Source organism: Fusarium tjaetaba, assembly GCF_013396195.1.
Source record: "Fusarium tjaetaba strain NRRL 66243 chromosome Unknown NRRL66243_c0000226, whole genome shotgun sequence".
Lineage (NCBI taxonomy): Eukaryota > Fungi > Ascomycota > Sordariomycetes > Hypocreales > Nectriaceae > Fusarium > Fusarium tjaetaba.
The window spans coordinates 340,033-361,415 of record NW_023501422.1 but is presented as its reverse complement, the minus strand read 5'-3'; the positions used below and the strand labels follow the sequence as shown (position 1 = coordinate 361,415).

Here is a 21,383-nt window from a genome sequence, read left to right as displayed (position 1 = left end):
CCGCGGTGAGTGGTTACCCTGATTGGTTGCACCTGCCCCACCCCAAGCACATCCTGCCCTCCCATCGTCTCTCTCGAATCTCAGTTGCGCCCACATTGTAAACTTCGATTTCGAACTCCTTCCCACTTCGATCACAACACTGCAACAGCCGCCAAAATGTCTGACAACGGCGAGATCGAGGTCGAGAACTCCGCCCTCTATGAGGTGCTCCCCAAGGATGTTGTCAAGGAGGTTGGCAATGTCAAGCTCTTCAACAAGTGGGACTACGATGTCGAGGTCCGCGACATCTCCCTGACGTACGTTTGACTCTGAAGAAGTTATTTTGAAAAACTTCACTTGTGCGCGACGGAATGCTGACGGATGGCCTACGAATAGTGACTACATTTCCCTCCGAAACCCCGTCTACGTCACCCACACTGCTGGCCGTTATGCTACAAAGCGATTCCGCAAGGCCAACTGCCCCATCATTGAGCGATTGACCAACTCTCTGATGCACCACGGCCGCAACAACGGAAAGAAGCTCATGGCTGTCCGAATTGTCGCCCACGCCTTCGAGATCGTACGTCCAACCTAAGAAGCCCACGAATGGGGAAATATCTTTTTCTTGGCCTTTACAGAGTGCTAACATCAGGGGTAGATCCACCTCATGACCGATCAGAACCCCATCCAGGTCGCTGTCGACGCCATTGTCAACTGCGGTCCCCGCGAAGACTCTACCCGAATTGGTTCCGCCGGTACCGTCCGACGACAAGCCGTTGATGTCTCTCCCCTCCGCCGAGTTAACCAGGCTATCTCTCTCCTCACCACTGGTGCTCGCGAGGCCTCTTTCCGCAACGTCAAGTCCATTGCTGAGTGCCTTGCTGAGGAGCTGATCAACGCTGCCAAGGGTTCCAGCAACTCTTACGCTATCAAGAAGAAGGACGAGTTGGAGCGTGTGGCCAAGAGCAACCGATAAAAGGTGCAACGGTGGTATCATGATTGGAAGGTTTGGCTTTGGCGCGTTCCGGCTTCTTTCCAGAATTGCATTTTGCGTTCATCGGGTCTGGGAATGCGGCTAGGGATTTTCTTAGGTGGCTCTAGATTCAATAAAAGTCGAGCTCCCTTAGAGGTGATTGAACTAAAATTCAAATGTATAAGCAAAAGCTGTCTGTGTTTATAATTATATGGTTTCCCACGTCCGGCTCAACTGACTGTCCCGCCTCTGGAGAGAAACTCAACATTGTGTCTTTCCCTTTCAGCTCGTTGTAGTGGTATGTATGTTTCACTTGTTTTGAGAAGCAGAAGGCAACTAATCTAGACGGGATATCTTCTCTGAAATTTCCAAGCGCTGAAACATACCAACATGAGGCATACCCTCTTCCCACCAGGTGCCCATCTCCTCATCTACTTCAAATCCCCATTTCTTCCAAAGCTGCACCACCTGCTTCTGCGCATGGACGCAGACGAGTCCTGACCATTGGGGAATCACCATGACATCTCCGACTGGATTGAGATGTTCGAGGCCGACTACTTTGATGTTGGGATTGAAGTATGACGGGTGAGTTTTCAACCAACTGAGCACTGTATTGACGAGCAGTCCAGAGATGCCATGTCCTCGGAACTCTTTGATCACTGCCAGTCGTCCTAGTTTTACATACGGCTCTTGGCCGTTGTGAAATGTCGTCTCTCGGTCTTTGATATATGGCTTGATTCCCGACGATTCCTTCATCTTCTTGTTTCCATTCTGGCTACCATTATCGTCTTGGAGGATCCCATTCCAGTAGTTGCCCCCTCTCTCTGGGTGTGGGTCGTGCGGAAACGGCACCAGTCTGATGGTTCCGATCGGTGTTGAGCGTGTCGAGCTCTTTCGAGGTTGTATCACATTTCCCTCTTCATCGCGAACTTCCAGCTCCTCGACCTTGTTGACGCTGGCGTAGACAACCCAGTGGCACGAACGAGGATCATCATCATCAACTTCGTTCTCGGCCGGGACATTTTGTTCCTTGACAAAGACTTGCTCGCGAACTTCCATGGTATCTAGGAAAGTCTGTGAGATCGACGATGGCTGCTCTTCGAGAGGCGCTCCGCGTTTGTATCCGTCAAGCTTGCTAGGCTCGAGGAGACTGATGAATGGTGTCCCCATTTCGAGTGTTTATATGCTGTAGCTCCGTATATTCTTTGGTATGGTTTGAAGGCAGCACTTGATCAACGTATGGCTAAATTGTAAGATCGGTGAAGGCGGGCAATATGGGAAATGTCTCTGCCGTGTGGAAAAGAAATGATATGAATGCGTCGAGATGGCAGAATGCCAACAAGATTACAGGCGCAAGAAGAAAAAAGGCGTGTGTGATGTAGGCACCTATGAATCTCTGTGGCTGTGTTCGGCTAATTTTTGAAAGTAATAATAAGAATTATTCGAACAAGAATCGAGAACTCGATCTTAATAAAGTCGGCGACGTGGTTGATAGTAGGTAATTTCAGATACACTCATCAAATATGATGTCAATCCACAGCGCGGGGGTCATAGCAAAACCAAGCTACCTACCTACGTGCGGCGATTTATGCCTGCCTGAGGAGTTTCACTGATAACATCCATGGCTGCAAAAATAAACGTGGGTTGTCGATTGATTCGAAATGAAAAACGCAACGTGCATCTGCTCGCCACTTCAGGATATCTTGAATTGTGCGAAAAGGTTTTGCAGCCAGAGAGGTCATCACCACATTCTGTTGTTTTTGGGTGGACCCCTACTTGAGCTTAACTGTGTAACACAGAGAGGATCTATTTTGACGATACAAGGCCCACATCCATGCTTGTTCCGTCAACGGCCCGCCGTCTTTCGTGAGTGTCGTTGGCTGTGAAGAAGCTTTTTCGATAATTGTAATTGGATACGTACTGGGTAGAAAGTGGCAAACAACATCACATTGGCAACAACAGGATCACCTATGATGTAATATCTGGAAACCCGAATCACCTAGGTAGGCGTGATTATTGGGAATATGTACTTCTTTGAAAAGATATCCGTTATGCGAATACCGACTTACGCTGTCGATTTAACACATGTATAGTAGGACTCTTGCAGGTTAGAGGCCTGGGCCGTCGCCAATCCCTTTCAGACGTCTCTTGCACACATGAGAATCTATGGGGGCTTTTAGACGGCTGCCTTGTCCAAATTTGACTCGAAGCTTCCGTCCTTGAATGGGACGTTGGCACTGCCGAAGTCAGTGTTTGTCAAAGCTGTACGAGCCGCAGCGGTCAAGCTCTCCCAGGCAATCAGTGGCTGCTGGCCACCTTTGTCGTTGGTAAAGATCATTTGGTGGTTGGTAGGCCAGATGGCAGTATATCCCACTAAAGGACTGTTTCCGGAGAACGTGCCAGATGTTCTCTTGTCATATCCTCCGTGTTGAGAAACTGCCATGCCAACAACTGTAGCACTTGTGCTTTCACCAGACAACCATATCACGGCGTTTTCCCAGTCGTGACGATGCCCTAGTCCGGGAGAGGGTGAATCCTTTGGCATATACCAAGAATACATAATACCGTAGCGGCCGTTGTAAGTCCCGCCTCGTACGTAAACCTGGCCCGTACTGCTACTGCAACCTCCATTAGATGAGCCACTTGTGGCTAGGCCTCCTCTAACAACCAAGTCAGCTCCAGTTCGAGGATATATAAACTTAACATACCCAGTGTTTCCGTTACTATCAACAGCAGGGAAGGGCACGCATCCGTTGAAAACCTTGAGGTAGGGCTTGTACTTCAGATAGAGTGACCCAGCTGTATTGGATGGAACAGTTTGCGGAAACCCAACGACAGCATCGTGGTTAATAACAGCACGGCGCTCGATAGGTGATGCGAGGATGCCTGAAGCCAGGGCAAAGCCCGACAGAAGTTGAGTAATGAGCACCATCTTGCTTCCGGCTGCTATCAGAAGTCAGTATTCAGTGGCAGGCATAAGAGAGTAGGCATACTGGAGGTGGGCAATGTATTAAGTATGTGGCGGTAGCTCTGGCCTGTTGATCAAAGACTAGGGGGTCAATCTTTCAGTTGGAGAACTGCCAGCTTATAAGTTGGCCGTTCTTGGACCTCCGTCTGAGATACTACGTTGAACTACAGGGCCTATAATAGCACGAGGCTGTATGAGAACATGGAATTGGCAGGTTATATAGAAATCCCCGGCCGTAGCGTGGACGTTGTGCGTTGGGCTGCCTTATTGGGAATCATGGCCGAAGGCATAGCCTTGAGAGAAGCAATGTGGGGGTTTGCTCTGATCATGAGGCAAATGGGCTATGGTGTTAGTTGTGAGTTGTTTCAGTTGGGTGCTACAGTAACTCAAGAACCGTTTGGAAGATAAGTGAGTTGACTATCCTCTGCTGCAAGTTGGAACGATTGCCCTAACACAGCATGCGAAGTCGGAAGTTTCACGGAGTGTTGTTAATATGGCGTATGTCTAAGGTGGTTGGTGTCATCGATCAGACACCCGTGGTGTAGTGGAGGATCTGATTGGGGATAGATCAACTTGACGTGGTTGTCAGGTGGGTGTTTGCCCCCGGCTGTTCTCCTCTTAAGGACATGGGTCTTTATATTAACTATTCAGTGGTCGACTGCCGATAACAGAGGAATAACCCGACGACTGCACTTAAGCGCCCCGGCATTTCCAATATGCAGCTTTTTGCATTAGGATCCAAACTCCCGCTCGCTATTACAGGTCCCATGGCATAATTGGCATTTCTTTTAGTCCCAGGAAACTCGAAGACAGTGAATCAATATAAGGCTGCATAGGCACTTGGTGTGTGAACCTGAGTCGACAGCCATAAACCAACTGTCAATGAAGAGCAAAAGCAGAACTCGCCCCTTGCTGATAGTGACGGCTCTATATATAATGTCGCTGTACAAGTGTGTCGAGCTCTGTATTACATGAGGTGTAGATGAGGGTTCTGTTATAATATACTGGTCTAGGGTAGCTCGGTATATCAAACTTGAGTACACATTTTCCCTTCCGCATATCACACATGTAATGAACACGTGCAATGAAGCTCCGATTACAATACGGAAATTCCTCGCTAGGAAGAGCAGCTTGCTTCGCTGGAGATTGGGCTGTATTGAAAAGATGTGTCTTGGCGTGATAAAGTTATTGCGAACACGTTAGTATCACACTTGAGGAGACCATTATGCTTTAAATAGGTACTATCCTCGATTTAACGTGTTTAAATAAGACGAGCAGCTTCTAGGTAAACATCCGTACTCGTCTGATTTGATTAACATTTTAGGGTATGCAGCTATGAATATTTCAGATGCTTCTGGTAGCACTAAATCTGCGATACGTCGATATCAAAGTCACGCCCCTTTGTGAACCATAAGCTACTCATGCATGATGAGGTTAACCGTGGTACTCCATACATATCAGAGTTCTGGGCCTAACTAATGCAGGGTTGATGCAAGGATGTTATAAAGCATTCTCACCACGGATCTGAGTTCCGTGGGTTGTCTCAGAATTGGAGGCTTAAATTCCAGCATGGCAGGGTAGTTTTAGTTATTCAGTCTGGATCATCAGATTCCCCTCGAAGAAGGTGAAGTATTGGTGTATTTGTACCACCGGAAATATGATTCCGTTTATGTCCGGTTAATGGTTGCTGACGGTTGGTTGACCTTTGAGGCTATCATGTAAGACAGGACATTCCTTTGATCAAAGTCGGTGGCTTGAATATCACACGATGCAGTAGCATTCTGGCTGTTTGGACAGGCAGTGTAACCCGACTAAAGCAAGGGCATCAAATCTGCACGATGATTCATGCCGATGATATACCAAGAGCCAGAGTTGGGAATGCAAATGCGAACCCTGCATATAGATGGAGTGATACATAAGGTACTAGATGGTTAGACGGTTTGGACGCGGGCCGTCGATGAGAGTGGGTTATCCTGGCACGAGCCAACTCGATAACCGGACACATTTCGCATTTCGCTGGATCTGAGCATTTATCGTATTGAAATCTGCACGGACTCGCAGAAGCTTTCAGGTTGCTGGCGATGTCGTCTCATTAATGTTACCTTGGTGGTGTGTAAGACGGCCCATGCAGTGTGAGCGAAATGGGCAAAAAGGGCTGCAGGTCTCCAGGGGAGCGGTACGTTAATGTTAATGGCTAATTCCGCCCCGTTTCTTTTCTTCGCGTCTAGAATCTCGGGTTGCATCTAATCCCCAAACTCATGGGCTGTCGATCCACAACCTCATTAACTTGCAGCACATACCGCAGACACTAGCGGAGACGGGATGGAATTGAGATTGGGCATGATCCCAGAGCTGAAAAAGCAATTATTCTTCACATCTGTTAGACAAGTACAGTACATTGAGATCCATATATGCAGTAAGAGATATGTTGGTACTGTTACAGACCTTGACTAGAGCCGGCGCATTTTGTCCCCTCCCGAGACCTGGAACGGTATCATACTAAGTTAGCCCAACTTTCTTGACTCTTTTAGCACATAACGATCCATCTCAACGTTGGTTTCATCACTTGTACCATAGCACTTTACCCTTTCAATCCAACAATAGCAACTTTCCCTTATTGTCCTCTTCTCTTCTGGCAATTCTTTGACGTTCCTTTTGCCCTTCCTGTCTTGCCTATTCCATTCGCAGCCTACGCTCGAACCAACATCCATCCATATTCATCCCGCGAAAAGGCTGAGGCCACCCCTCGATCTAGAACCCTTGCCAAAACCCGCCGCAAGCTATTTCGCGTTTGCTCAGGGGGTTTGAATTTGATTTGAGCGACCTGCCAACCAAACTGAACAGCTCACTCAGCAACAACACTCGCTTTGGATCAACTCGGCGCATTCGAACAAATATCGACTGACAACGAGCAAAACGCTCGCTACCTTGTGCCTGCGCCTGTTTAACGCCATATCATATCCTGTCGTTCTCGGAACTGCGCTGCAGGGACCAATTCCAAGGTCCATGAGCCCGCGATTGGTCGACGGGGCACACGTTTAACGACAGCTCCTGGCACTGCGCTCTGATATCTGGATTCTTGATGAGTTCAGTAGTGCAACAAAGACCAACCGCCCTACTCATAAACTCCTGACCCGACCTTCTCTCGAACTGTTAAAGCTTATACCCACCTCTCGCCGTTGCCGACCCCCAGCTGCGAAACTCCAACTACGCCAGCTCTGGCGGCTGTGAACTCTTCGATAAAGCTGCACCAGTCCCCTACGATATTCAATGCCCTGGCAGCCTCTTCCCCGCATCGCGTTCGCCGTCGCGACCTACCCTTTCCCAGCTTCGAGTCCCGCCGACCTTCCCCTCGAGATTGGCGATGAGCTCTATATTATCGAAGAGACACCAGACGGCAACTGGCTGCGCGGCTATCTCGTAGCGCCTCCCAGTCTGCTGGCTGGTCTGACTTCCGTCAAGGGCCAGACACTTGAGGCGCGTGTCTTCAGCGGAATTTTCCCACGAAGCTGTGTTGAGGTTCGCGAGATGCTAGGAGAGCCCGAAGAGGGCGACGAAAACGACGATGCAGCAAGTGATGGCCCAGTTTTGGATGGTGACATGCCTCGCGCGAGTGATAGTGCCAAGAGTGGTGTAACGAACGTTTCAGCGCGCAAGAGCCGTAAAGATGGAAATAGGTCAACAATCTCGAGCAAAGGCAGAACGCCCTTCAAGGAGCTTCCCAATGGCACTCTAGGAAGTCTATCCATACCCGTGCATAGAGATCCCAACGCTCCACGCCCTGCCGCACCCGTACCAATGCTCAAGATCGGAGACGAGACACCAACTTCGCTTTCGGAGCCCTTAATAGATGAGATCGCCTCGTGTCTTCGAGAATGGCATTCCACCAATCTCCATGAACTCCTGCTCTCCCGACAATATAGCCGACTAGATCAACTTTCTCAGCTTATCACAGGCCTCAACTTACATCGGCAACAGTTTTTGTATAACGTTCTTACTGCACACGAATACGATCTTTTACGTGAAAGGACCGTCTGGGACTTGGTTAGGGTGAATAAATTATGTGGAGGTGAAGTTATTGTGCGAGATCCTGAAGCCCGGGGAAGGGTCCTGACAGCCGACGATTGTATTGTCAAAGTCACCAAGTTGCAGTCTGTGATGAGTCTGTTGGATGAACCCCCACAGTCCCTTGTGGAATTGAATGCTCTACACCATCTCATGGTTGATATTAAGGGCTTCGCCGGTGCCTCGATTGACGAGACCTCACTGGTTTTTTACCTCGTCAGCAAACCTCAACATGGTCAGCCCACCACTCTTTCAGAAGGCTTTACAGTAAAAATCCCTGCTGGGGGCACAATCGTCAACCTGGCCAAGCATGCACAGACGAAGACTCTTTTCACAGATTTATCCTCACAAGACGTGGGCGATGTTCCTTCAGCAGAAACAGAGCTCTTCCTGGTTGTGAAAGTGTTAGCATCTCAGCAGATTATACCCTCACAGCCTCTCTCGCGCTCAGGTACCGGTCCAACGGCTCCATACTCGAGAGACCACATGAAACCGACATCTTCAGGCGGAATGAAGGCAACAAGACGGAGCCTTATGTGGGGTGGTAAGAGCTCAAGATCTGGCATTTCAAGAGGCTCACCTGTGGCGCGGATGGACGCCGTTGCCGAGCAAAATGATGAACGACTTTCAACAAGCGGCGCCGAAAGCCGAGAAGGCACTGGACCTCCAAGTACAGCAGGCTCAAAAACCGGCAGCCCCCCAGATGGAGTACAGATCGCGGATCGCACAATCGGTCTTGGCGTTCTCCGATTAAATCCAGTCATGAAGCAAGATGACGAGGTCGAACATCTTATTAATATCTGGTCGACATCTTCGAGGCATGCAGGCGAAAAGGACGCAAGTGATGATTGGGATCCGCTGGTCAAGGAATTATTGGACAGCCCTTCTGGACACTACGAAAAGTCCCGAAGGGGTGAGCGATTGCAGCTTCAGCTCAAGAGTTTTAATCACTCCGACGCTGACATCCTCATAAAATCCACTCCCACGATGCTCTCGGGCGTGGCAAAGACAAGCAAGATGGGATTCTCTGGAGCCCCCACAAGACCTCGCTCTGACATCTACTTCACCTTAACTGACGCTGCCCTGGGAAAACAGAACCTTCTGTCTCGATTTGGTGGTAGCGCAACGGCCATGCCCTCTAGTGTTCATGGAAACAACCTCCAGATAACCCTCGAGGTTAGAAAAACCTCCGGAGAGCGGATTGAGAACTGCATCTTTGCCTCCTCCAATACAGAAGCCTTGAGCACATTCAAATCGATAGCTACGGATCGAGGAGAGCCCTGGAATCAGACACTGCGTCTTGCTCTGGCCCCTAACGAGGTCCCACAAGCTCATGTTGTCATGTTTGTTTCTGATATGCCCAACCCCCCATTTGCCATTGGCCACATGCCGTTATGGGACCAGGGAGCATTCATAAGGGATGGCTTACACGGTCTGCTCCTTTATAAGATAGATGAGCATACCTCTACCGCACAACCGGGGCCGACTGGAAAGGGCGGGTATCTGTCGCTATCGTGGACCCCGCAAGGCAAAGATGACCATCCTGCGGAAGTCACTGGCCCCCTGGCTGTGCTCCGTATCGATACCTATCTCTGCAGCACAAGATTCTCACAGGACAGAGTGATCTTAGGGCTCTTGAAGTGGCGAGATCTTCAGCGAGAGGAGGTTCCAGGTGTGCTTAAACAACTCATTTTTGTGCCTGAAATCGAAGTGGTCAAGCTGCTCAGCGATGTGCTTGATGGTCTATTCGGAATCCTCGTGGAGTACTCCGGAAGTCATGAATTTGAGGATCTTGTTTTCACTGCCTTGGTCAGAGTATTAGGCATTGTACATGACCGAAGATTCAAGCTAGGCCCATTGGTTGATCAGTATGCTGAGAACCAGTTCAATTACCCCTTTGCGACTCCCTGTCTCATGCGATCTTTTACACGACTCCTTCAAAACCCAACAGAGCCCGAGACCGCCCGAAAGCTGCGTGCTACTTTCAAGGTTGTCAGGCACATCCTTAAGTTTATTACACATGCTAGAACCCAGCAGAAAGAGAAAGAAGCTGGCATTGGTATCACATCCAACACCACCGGTTTTACACGCGAGCTCCGCGCCATCTTTAAGGCTCTTGACGCGATGATGCGTAACTCTGCCCCTGCACTTGTTGGAACACAGACGCTCGCCGTCCAACACTTCCACACATGGCTACCAGAACTTGCTGGGTTGCTGACCACAGAGGAAATATTGCATATTGCCATTGACTTTATGGACTCGTGCACGGATGTCAGGGGCAAACTTGTTCTGTATAAGCTTGTCCTGATTATCAATTATGGCAAACTGGACTTATTTGCCCACCCGGACCAAAAATTAGCCCTCAGCACCAACACTGTTCGATGGATCACTCCTCACTGGGGTCATTCTGAAGAGGTGACCGACCAATGGAGAGACCAGATTCGTCTATGCTGTTCTATATTGGCGAGCCAGATCGACTATCTCGGCTCAGAAATCCCGGACCACATTCCGAAAATAATCGATTCTTACCTGGCGGTTCTTGCTGCTCCCCGCAAGCCAAAAGACCGCCTCTCTCTTCTTTTCCCGTCGTCCTACCCTTTCCCTACTAAACCTGTTAATGAAGACCTTCAGTTCGATGAAGCCTTGGTCGAGCTTTCTGCTATTTTGTCCGCAATATCTAATTCACCCTCAGGCATGCAACTGGAGCTTGCCGAGGACGACTTGACTACTCTATTAGAGAATCTTCTTAGGGTACACATGAGCATACTGAAGGGGGAAGCATATCCCTTAGGCTGGTTGAGTGTACACATTCATCATCACAAATCGACTATGCGAACACTTGAGTATCTCGCTGGTACAATGCTAGAAGCTTTCCTTCCCGACCCAGAGGAAGCAGAGAGTTTTAATACTGAGCTATGGAAGCTCTTCTTTACCACACTCCTTAAACTCGTGGGCAGTACGTCTCTCGCGTTAGAGACGTTCCCGGAGCAGAAGCGAAGAGCAGTGTGGAAGATTGCGGGGGATGTTCGAGAGCATGGTGCTGAGCTCCTTCGCCGCACTTGGGAGGCGATCGGTTGGGAAACTACCCCCGATGAACGAAGCCGATACAATCTCTCAAAGATGGGAGGGTACCAAGTTCAATATGTCCCGGCACTTGTTGGTCCTATCGTCGAGTTGTGCCTCAGCGTGCATGAAGGTCTTCGAAGAATGGCAGTCGAAGTGCTGCAGACTATGATTGTCAGCGAATGGACACTGAGCGAGGATCTATCCATCATTCAGACAGAGACGATCGATCGATTGGATCTGTTCTTCAAGGAGAAACCTTTGACTGAGAGCATCCTCCAGAAACTGTTCATATCCGAGCTGCTTGAACGTTTTGAGCCTCTAGCAGAAATTCCCGACGAACCGTTGTATACAGCTCTACGTGAGTTCGTTGGAACCATAGATGAGTTTCTCGACCTCCTAGTTGCAGTACACAGCAGTGAAGATCCTGGCGAAGCAACACATCTCATTAATCGTTTGCGGCTCATGGAATTCCTTCGCGATATGCAAAAGGAGGAGATCTTTGTTCGCTATGTGCACCAGCTTGCAGACCTGCAAGCCGAATCGCGGAACCATACAGAAGCTGGTTTGGCCCTACGGCTGCATGCTGATCTGTATGAGTGGGATCCGGCTAGCCAGACGCCTGCTCTGCCTGACCCGGAATTTCCGGCACAGTCTCAGTTTGAGCGAAAAGAGAGACTCTACTTCGACATGATCAAATACTTTGAAGAGGGAGAGTCATGGAGCCATGCTTTGGCAGCATATAAAGAATTACAAACGCAGTACGAGACCAACATCTTCGATTTCTCCAAACTGGCCAGGACTGAACGAGCAATCGCAACGATATATGAGACCATCTCCAAAAGTGACAAACTCGTTCCTAAATATTTCAAGGTTGTCTACAAGGGGCTTGGATTCCATGCTAACCTCAGAGACAAGGAGTATATATATGAGGGATCTCCAAGCGAACGCGCTTCCGCTTTTACAGACCGGATGCAAGAGCAGTATCCAGCTGCTCAAATTGTCACTGGGGGCGATGTTGAAGATGTTGAAGGCCAGTTCCTGGTTATCTCAGCTGTCACTCCTCATCGGGACCTCAGCCATCAAGTTTTCCAGCGCGCACGGGTGCCACAAGTAATTCGGGATTTTCTTTTATCCTCTCATCCTCAGACATTTTCTATCTCCACACGACGCAATACAAATGGCCCCGTCAAGGAGCACTCTGCGGAGAAACTGGTCTTCACAACTGCTGATGCTTTCCCTACAATACTTCGTCGCAGCGAAGTGGTTGACACGCAAGAAGTCAGGCTGGGCGCCCATGAGACAGCCTTGGAGCGGATTGTCCGCAAAACCCAAGAGATGACTGCCCTTGAGCATCGAGTAGCTGATGGTAACGGGGATCATGCTCAACTTCTTCTCGACGCAGTCAGCGTTTCTGTCAACCCAACTTCCGAAAGTAGTGTAGCCTGTTACCGCAAATTGCTACCAGAACCCAAAGAAGTTAACGATGGTGCTGAAGATGATGAAGACCAGGAAGCGCCAGAGGCAGAGCTGACACCCCAAGACAGCGCTATCAAGATGGCACTTGTGGACCATGCTATCATGATCAAGAGGTGCCTTGCCATGTTCGCCCGAAGTCCCAATGAGATTCTCAACAGTAGACATGAGGAGCTTCATAAGTGTAAGTTAGCCTTTAACCACAGGCTGGTCCAGTCAACTAACTCCTTATAGTCTTTGAGAGTACATTTGCGTCGGAAATCGCACACTTCACGCCTCCTCAGCCCCAACGCGAAACGGTTACGACACCTTCTCCTACTTGGAGACGATCGTCTCGTTCTTCTGAAGCTAGCCCCAAACATAAGAATATTGGGGTTTCGGTGAACGGCGTTACCACAGAGGAAGCGTCAGTCATTAGGCCCGTCTCAAAACGAGGCACACGACTCAGTTTCCTTGGTGGCAGCAAGAAGAAGGAACCCGAATTGCCAACTGAGCCTGAAGAGTCTGCTGTTGATATTGAAACAGCGAGCAACCTGAGCCGTTCTTTGAGTCGAAGTCAGAGCAAAGAACACAACCGTCGGCATAGTTTTTTCCGCACTCAATCCCATGACGAGAAGCATCCTGAGTCTCCAGGAGGGTTTAGCAGCCGAGGGAGTTTCGACCAGCAATTCGGTGGCGGCAACGAAAAGGCTGTCGAGAACAAGATCCCTAGCAAGAAGGGCAGTGTCCGCAAGAGATTCAGCATGCTCAAGCTTGGCCGCAAGGGCAGTAAAGGCAATGGCATGATGGGAAGTCTGGACGAGGAGTAGGACTACTTCGGGCTTATTTCGGCCGCTACAACGTAGGGTTCGACGATAAGGCATCCCGGCACTGAGGGACAGGACTCTCTCAACACTAATATGAGACGGTGGAAACATGAACGGACTGACCTATAGAGGTCCCCTTTATACCCTTCCTTTGTATTTCTGATTCTTTTATGAATATTCTACCCGAAAAGGGAGAGGGAAAGAAGATGTGTATTCGCAACTAGAGCACCCATGGTTGGATCACCTTGGGGACGGAGACGACTTGTGAACCAGGGAGAAAGAATGGATATACAATGTGCTGATACCTCACTGCCCTTCTGACTACAAGGAGAGACGGGCTCTTTTCTTTTTTATATTTTGTTATCTTCTGGTGTTTCCCTCACTGATGTTGCCTGCTTCGCCACAAAAAGACCTCTTCGCATTCATTTGTTTCTTTACTTTTTCGCAGACTATTTCCGTCATGTAAGCTTGGTGTTATGGATACCTAGGATATTATTTATGCTTAGTTATGGCAGGCCATAGGGGACTGTGTGCGTTTGCATGTTTGCAGCACACTTGTACAATTTACGTCTAGAGCCTGTGTGGCCTCAAGACTCGATAATTCATTCTATTGCGTCTTGTGTGAATAGCGTCACTATCACGGGTACTATGCGTTCACATAGGACCTCCACGCAGACCACGTTATATGGACACTGATCATAACAGGTGTAAAATGCAATTACCAATTTTGTTGGGACTGCGGCTCGAAATGGGGCCGCCCACATGTTTGCCTTAGTCTATTTGCTCGGTATCAAATTGAGTAGTGCCAATGAGTCTGTATCAAGTAGCTGAAAAATGCAGCAAGATACAGGGACACTACTCAATTTACTCAGCTTTTGCGGTAGGCCGCAGTTTTCTTTCAAGCTAGATACAGGCGTACTACCTATGCAGTGCTGATTCTTGTGTATTACAGGTTCAAGATGTGGGTATGAGTTCTGCTGGGAATGCGGCGCCGACCATCAGGCTATCATGAGAGGCGATAACAGCCTGCATAAGAAGACATGCCCTTTTCATCCTCAAAACCAGAGGAGTGGATAATATATTGGGATAGGCTTTGGAAGGATGGTTGAGATGAGAGGTTTGTTGGATGGGTTGGGAGCCATGACATCCCCAGGAATATGTACTTAAGCTTTGTCCTTTAAGGAGCCTCGACTATGTATAACGTAGAGTCAGCTTGGTTATTCATCTTGAGACTTGGCACAGCTTGTATATGTCAGTATATTACAAACATGCAGGACACCATCAACTGTTCGGCGAAGAAGCTGTTTCGATTATTGCCTGTGGTATAATACCACACCAAGTAAACATTTTACGCCAATGTCTAAGTACCTTCAAGAAAAAAACACTTGTATCTGTGCAAAGATTCAGCCACGGGCATTCGTTAATATTTCCCCTAAATCCATAATATAGGCTGCGCCGCCTAAGCAGCCGTCAACTCGGCGATGCGGCGCTCCAGTTCGGGGACCTGGCGCAACCGAACCTCCAGCTCTTCCTTCTCATCCTCAAGTTTAAGACGTCGATCGGCATCAAGCTTGGTGAAAACATAATTGCCCTGGCCATCAAACTGAAGGATGTGAGAGTGATACTTCCACAAACTTCGGCGGTGACTGACAGTCATGAGAGTGACGCCTAGGGCCTTTGCTGTATCATACATGGCCTTCTCTGTCTCAAGGGTAACGCTGCTGGTACACTCGTCAAGGATAGCGTACTTAGGGCGATGATAGAAGAGCCGAGCCATGGCAACACGCTGTTGGAGACCTCCAGAAAGAACATCGCGCCACTCAGCCTCAGCGTCCCAACCTTCCTCGTATAACTCGGGTAGGTGCTCAAGACCAAGGATCTTGAGATACTCGAGAAGGTCTGCGTCCGTCACACCACGAGCACGCATCTGGCGAAGAGAATCCGGGTAAATTATTTGTTGGCGAAGGGAGCCGCGGGAAAGGTAAGGCCGTTGGGGTATGTAGAAAATGGCGTGGAAAGGGGGTTTGTAGACTGTGCCTCCATAAACAGGCCAGAGACCGCCGAGAATGCGGAAAAGAGACGATTTTCCGCAGCCGTTAGGCCCAACAACAAGCAAGTGGTCTCCGTGTTTAAGAGTGAAAGACAAAGCTTTGATGAGGACGTCACCGTTAGGTGAGATAATGGGTCTATTTGTGGGAATGGGTTAGCATAGGGACAAAGGACAGTGATCTCCAACTTACACATCAATAAAAGTGATATCGTTACTCTCGTGGACAGTCCCACGCCCCTTGAGAACAGCCTCGTTACCTTCAACGCCCGAAGAGGAGACGAGCTTCTTCTCAAAGTGACCAGCCTGGACATCATCCATCACATCCAGTAGAGTAGCAACACGAGACGTGTAGCCTGCCAGTTCCATAACCTCTCTATATGAGAACATGATACGGCCAAATGCGTCGGATGCAGAGAGAAGCATCCGTCTATTAGTGACAAAGGCTTCTGTTCGATCGCCCATATTCATCGCGATGTGACCAGGCATCTTGACAAAGACGGGAACACTGCAGAGCATCAGGCCAAGCGCGCCCCAGAAATATTTAATGACAAAATCTTCCATAAATCCGTGGTAAAAGCGTCGACGGAGGATGTAGTTGACGTGCTTGATGAGAGTAAAGTAGCCCTTATCTAAAGTGTCCTTTTCAGCGTTGTGGCCCCCGTATAAAGCGACTTCTTCGCTGTAATCGATAAGGCGTGAGTGCTGGAAGCGGAATTCGCCCTCCAACCTTGCTTCATCTGCAACATATTTACCAAACGGCGGAGTTAGTGCTCTCATCACGTTGGCTGATAATTGCACAAGGAGTGACATGAAGACAACGCCTTCACCTCCAACGCTCTTTGACAAGGACCAGGTATATATTGTCTGAATGATGTTAGCGACTTTGTTGCCAAGTGCAAACAATTCAACATACCATGTCGAGTAGAGGTTTGGCTAGATTACTGTATAATTCGGCCAGACTATTGGAGAACTTTGATACATCGACCGCAATCAGTTGATCTGGATTCTTTATTCTGTCATCCAAAGCCGAAATACCGTAGAAGGTTAGATTGGATAAGTATTTGTCATGTATATGCTGCGTAAGCCGCGATCGATATTTAAGCGATAGTTCAGCTTGATGATACGATAGCTAAAGCAGTTGTGAGCAAGCAACGAATATCGGGGAAATCAGACTTACCATGGAGTTGGTGAAGGTCGCAGGGACCGCGATGAGCATCCACCATACTATGCGCTTCAGGAACTCCTTTCCGTTTCCTTTCACGAGAGCCTTTACAATAGCACCATCCATCTCGGCGACGCGTAGACTAATTAAAGTCCTGAGAACCAAGAAGAAGCTGTGGCTCATCAGTAACCTCGACTCTTTGCTGCGCCATCCTGGAACAACAATCTTGAGTAGCCGAAGCAATGACCGAAAGAACTCGCGATTCAGCTCGACTTTCTTTCGGGGTGTTTCCTCGCTTCCACTGGATGTAGTACCACGACGAGCTGCGCGCTGGGCAGATTCACGGGCGGAGGCTGCCTTTTGCTCGGAGATGGCAAGTCGAATTCGATTAGCGAGAGCAGCGAACAGAGTGATCCATACAGCGCGTGAGATACGTGTGCGATTGGAAACGTAAAGAGTTGTGAGTTGCGAGATGATACCCCGGAGGGTGCGATCGCCAGGCAAGGCGAGCTTCGATTGCGATGCCATAACGCGCGCGCAGACCCAGAGACTCTGTAGACTAAGTTGATAATGGTTATGGTATTACTGAGTGATCCCTAGCGATGATTCTGTAGTCACTTGAAGTCGAAACGTAGTCGAGATTGGGGTTGAGCCGAGGCGTATCGACGTCACATCACGGATCTATTCAAAGCAGCTAAGCGCATAGGAAATCGGAAGTCGAATGGTACCCAAAAAAATGAAGAATAAAAAACGAGTACTGGTTCAACCAACGGTCTTAGGATCAAGACCCAAAGAAAGGGAGAAAGAATTCAAAGTGTTGAAGGGAGTAAGATTCTTGCGCTACATGACCAAGGACGTCTTGTGAGCTCCAAGATATCAATGGCAGTTTCCCCATACAGAAGCTTCCTCGGTCGATGAATCTGGGGCGTGTAAGCCTCCCCACATTTTTGTACTGCGCTCGGCATGTGATTGACATTTGACTCAACAGCCACAGATTGAGCACAGCCACGTTTAATGAACTTTCCGTGGGATGACTAAAATTTCGATCGCATCGCGGGGCACCTTTTCTGAACATTTTGGATTAACACAGCATCACCGAAGTCTTTCTTATTACGACCATATTAGCCATCAAACTAGCAGCCACAATGTCCGACGACGAGGGTATTTCTATCTACGATGAAGTCGAGATCGAGGATATGACTTTTGACGAGGCTATGGGAGTTTACCAGTTCCCATGTCCTTGTGGCGACAAGTTCCAAATTACACTCGAGGATTTGCTGGACGAGCAGGATATTGCCGTGTGTCCTAGTTGCAGTCTCATGATTCGGGTTATTTTTGATCTGGTACATCCATCTTTCGACAAATCTTTGCTTGTAGTTTTCTGTTAACAAGTTCAGGATGACCTACCAAAGCCTCCCACTTCAGGCACCTCGGGCGGACAGGTTCTCCTAGCCGCTTGAGTGAAGCAAGAATGGCGATAGGAATCATACATATTGCGACTCCCCATGCAAATAGGCCCGGCACGACAGTCGCCTTTCCGCCGTGAGCACGACACCCTCTGAGGAGCTTGAGACTTCTGTCCAACTCGGTACCGGTAAATCGGCCACAAACTTCCGGAATCCTTGAAAATCCCATTTTCGCAACGTCCTCAGCCCAATGCGAGCAGCAACCCCTTCCCCGGTAGGACAAGAGTGGCCCCAGGGTATCTGGAAGCCTGGCTCACTCCATGTACTCTGTCTAAGGGGTTGCGAAAAACATGAGAGTCGCTAGCACGAAAACCCACCCATGTGTCACCAAACCGATTGTCGTGCTTTTTTGCAACCCTGGGGGTCTGTGTCGCCGCCACAATTAGCCAACCTACCAGGGCGACGGGCAGGGAAGAAGCGATTGAGGCCCCAGCAAGATAAGAGTACAACACAAACGTGATGTCGGAAATAAATTCGCCGCCACTCCGCTGGTTCAGGGTTACTGCCAAACTTCCAAAGAAAAGCAGGGCCATGAGAGGTCCAAGAAGGCCGGGTAATAAGAGAAAAACATTTCACGAAAAGACATCAGACAATGGTGGTGATATGCGATTAGTATTAATATAGCTGGAGGTGATTCCGCTCCATTGGTCTATCTATTGTAGTCAGGACAAACCGTTCCCGATCTATCTCCATCGAAAGTTATACGCGCACCAGCACGGTTCCTCCAGGACTATGCATCAGAAAGCAGCATGTCCTCATATCCACCAAACCCTGTACAAGTTCCGAATGTCAAAATTTACAGGGCAAGGGCAACGGCGAGAGCACCAGCGAGACCGCTGAGGCCGAGGGCAGCAGCACCGTTGGCGGGGGTGGAGCCGGAACCGGAGCCGGAGCCAGAGCCAGAACCGGGCTTAGTACCGTTGGTAGCTGTTAACGTTTATGTTAGTTGTGAACTGTCGTGAACAGAGGATCGTGAGAAAGGGTTGGAACTAACGGGCACCGGGAGTAGCGACGGGAGTAGCAACGGGAGCCACAGGGGTCTGGGCAGCAGCCGCAACAGCGACGAAAGCGAGGACGGCAGCGGAAGCGTGCATTTTGATGGTGGTTTTAGGTTGTTTGGTTGTTGGAAGAGTTCGAAGAGAATTAGATCGGATTTAAACGAGTGTTGGTGTAGCGATTGTAGTAGTTGTAGTAGTTGTTGAGTGGATGCTGAGGATAAGAAATTGACTGAATGAACTGAGGAGCTTCGACTCCTATATACCTGAGAGCCTCGCAAGGATTGAGAGGAGAGTCAACGGTGCAGTACATACATGATACATGATACCAGCCCCAGGGGGCGGTTGCATCATCCCAACCCCAAGCCACCCACTTCTTTTGGTGTCTTCGAGTTCCACCGTTGTACTATACATGACTCCACCGCCAGGATATTTCGATATTATCACCCAATACCAGATGCCAGGGCCTCAACGAGGAAGTTGATCCGGTGCGTCAGTTACAGAGCTGAGAGGATCCACACAGACTTTCGTTTTCTCTGTCTGAAAATCCAGGCACAGTGTCAACGCAATCTACAGTGTCAGTTGAGGTTGAATTAAAACAAGGCTCTCCGTTGAGTCATGCTGGACAACACTGGTTGACTGCGGTGCAAGATTGAGGCGGCTGTACAGTGAGTAATTCGATAATCCAGCAAAAAATAGATAGACCCAGCCTCACGCCAACCGTTCCGCTGATGCTAATGCTTATGCACGACGGTATATTGTTGCTAGATCAACCAACCAAGATCTGATACTACCAGCAGCCATATGCAAGACGACAAGATATTGGCTTGATGGATGCACACCACGGGAGAGACAGCCAACTAAGCATAAAAGCACTGTAGAAGGTTCAGGTCCAGCGTAGCCAGCCAAAGCCAACCTCCAAAGATTCAGGGAAACAGGAACAGTACTCAAGATGATCAGCCGTGCAGTTCCATAGACCTCCACAGTTTCACTGGGCAACAAGAGACTTGCGTCATAAACGCAACCAAGTTTTTATGATGTATACTGCACTGTACCAGTATCTGACTGAACCTTTGAGAATCAAGGAACAATCATGAATGGTCGCTGTTGGGCGTGGGTTAGTTTGTTTGGGGTTGGTGGAGGCGGATTGCGCAAGCTTTCCAGACCAAGGCGAATAGGAAGAAAAAAAAAACCTCGATTGGACTGCCAGAGAATGTTTCTAAAAACAACCACAAGATAACTGGAGACGGGTTGCGCAACAACACCAACCAGCTCACTGTTGATAATTACTGAAAAGTACAAGGAATCCGCGCGAATAGCGGCTGCCAGTTCCCTATTTCCCCTTCTCCCGCAGTTGCAGATGAGACCTTCAGATCCCTGTGCCCTGTTAGCCTGTGCCCTGAAATCTTGTAGGCGTGGCTGGACCAAGTGCTAGGATTGTATTTTGCGGCTCGGACTAATAATCTGTAGATCTGTGTTGGATTTTTTAATTGTGGTTCTGACGCGCAAGCAGAATCAAACAGCCCAGACCAGGCTGCGGCCTTAACAGCAACCACAAAGCCACCAGTCAAGGGGAAAAGGAGAGGGAGAGGGAACAAACAGGAATGATCGTCCAGCCACTCTCATTCTATTATCGTTTCCTGTCACGCATTGCATTAAAACGAAACAGCGCGGACATTCCGAACAAGCTCCATCATGATCGATTGCCTCGAACTTTGTCGTTCACTTAGACCAGAGAACCCCCAGCAAAACAGCAAATATGAATGGCCTGTGCTGCTATAGTGGTTCCATAGAAAATCAAGCTCCCTGCCCCTGCCGGCTTCTTGCTAGCTTGCCCCCGGCACTCTGGCCTTGTCTGGCTCCCGTCCTCTACCGCTTCCGTCGCCTGCATCGCTCCCACACCGCGCACGACGCGCAATTGATGGTACCCCATCAGTGAATGTACATATCCATAATTCCATATTTTAATCTGAATCAACGGTTGGAGAGGAGTGTCCAGGTACGGAGTATAGTGATGATGACTAGGTCCGTCCCTTGAACTTGAATACTTGTACTCCGTATGCCCCCTTCAATCTTTGTCTCCTTTAGCCGACCCGTAAAACTCCATATTTTTGCATGAACAAGCTTTCGGGGCCCCTTTTGTTTATTATTCTCGATAACATTCATCATCCATACATATGGTCCCAGGGGTTTGTTACAGGCCAAATGGGGATGCAGCCGGAAATACTCAACATGAAATTAATAATTGTCCCCTGCCTTGTTCATGTAGTGCTCGGAGAAAAAAGCCAAAGGTAGAAGCTCAATCAAACTGTCTGTTTCGATGTGAGTAAACTCCTATTGAAATTTTGAATGCCGTTGAAATGATGCTATCGACTACCAC

The 21,383-nt window shown here is 48.9% G+C and overlaps 7 protein-coding genes across 7 annotated transcripts; 3 read left to right on the top strand and 4 right to left on the bottom strand.

Moving 5' to 3' along the window:
* Positions 1–156: 156 nt before the first annotated feature.
* FTJAE_9901 (40S ribosomal S5 protein) lies at positions 157–955 on the top strand (the record flags this gene model as incomplete). Its single annotated transcript, XM_037356870.1, has 3 exons — positions 157–296; positions 376–559; positions 638–955. The coding sequence occupies 3 exons, from the start codon at positions 157–159 to the stop codon at positions 953–955; spliced, it is 642 nt and encodes a 213-aa protein (XP_037203145.1).
* A 333-nt stretch (positions 956–1,288) lies between these two features.
* On the bottom strand, positions 1,289–2,122 carry FTJAE_9900 (uncharacterized protein; the record flags this gene model as incomplete). Its single annotated transcript, XM_037356869.1, has 1 exon — positions 1,289–2,122. The coding sequence occupies one exon, from the start codon at positions 2,120–2,122 to the stop codon at positions 1,289–1,291; it is 834 nt and encodes a 277-aa protein (XP_037203144.1).
* A 1,006-nt stretch (positions 2,123–3,128) lies between these two features.
* FTJAE_9899 (NPP1 domain protein) lies at positions 3,129–3,884 on the bottom strand (the record flags this gene model as incomplete). Its single annotated transcript, XM_037356866.1, has 1 exon — positions 3,129–3,884. One exon carries the CDS (start codon positions 3,882–3,884, stop codon positions 3,129–3,131), a length of 756 nt encoding a protein of 251 aa, XP_037203143.1.
* A 3,306-nt stretch (positions 3,885–7,190) lies between these two features.
* FTJAE_9898 (Dedicator of cytokinesis 1) lies at positions 7,191–13,333 on the top strand (the record flags this gene model as incomplete). Its single annotated transcript, XM_037356865.1, has 2 exons — positions 7,191–12,708; positions 12,759–13,333. 2 exons carry the CDS (start codon positions 7,191–7,193, stop codon positions 13,331–13,333), a joined length of 6,093 nt encoding a protein of 2,030 aa, XP_037203142.1.
* Positions 13,334–14,789: 1,456 nt separating this feature from the next.
* Positions 14,790–17,070, bottom strand: FTJAE_9897 (ATP-binding protein cassette subfamily D (ALD) member 2; the record flags this gene model as incomplete). The annotated part of the gene is made up of 4 exons (XM_037356864.1): positions 14,790–15,516; positions 15,571–16,244; positions 16,294–16,509; positions 16,558–17,070. 4 exons carry the CDS (start codon positions 17,068–17,070, stop codon positions 14,790–14,792), a joined length of 2,130 nt encoding a protein of 709 aa, XP_037203141.1.
* A 617-nt stretch (positions 17,071–17,687) lies between these two features.
* Positions 17,688–18,168, top strand: FTJAE_9896 (diphthamide biosynthesis 3; the record flags this gene model as incomplete). Its single annotated transcript, XM_037356863.1, has 2 exons — positions 17,688–17,840; positions 18,058–18,168. The coding sequence occupies 2 exons, from the start codon at positions 17,688–17,690 to the stop codon at positions 18,166–18,168; spliced, it is 264 nt and encodes an 87-aa protein (XP_037203140.1).
* Positions 18,169–18,804: 636 nt separating this feature from the next.
* FTJAE_9895 (uncharacterized protein) lies at positions 18,805–19,102 on the bottom strand (the record flags this gene model as incomplete). The annotated part of the gene is made up of 2 exons (XM_037356862.1): positions 18,805–18,935; positions 19,003–19,102. 2 exons carry the CDS (start codon positions 19,100–19,102, stop codon positions 18,805–18,807), a joined length of 231 nt encoding a protein of 76 aa, XP_037203139.1.
* Positions 19,103–21,383: the final 2,281 nt, after the last annotated feature.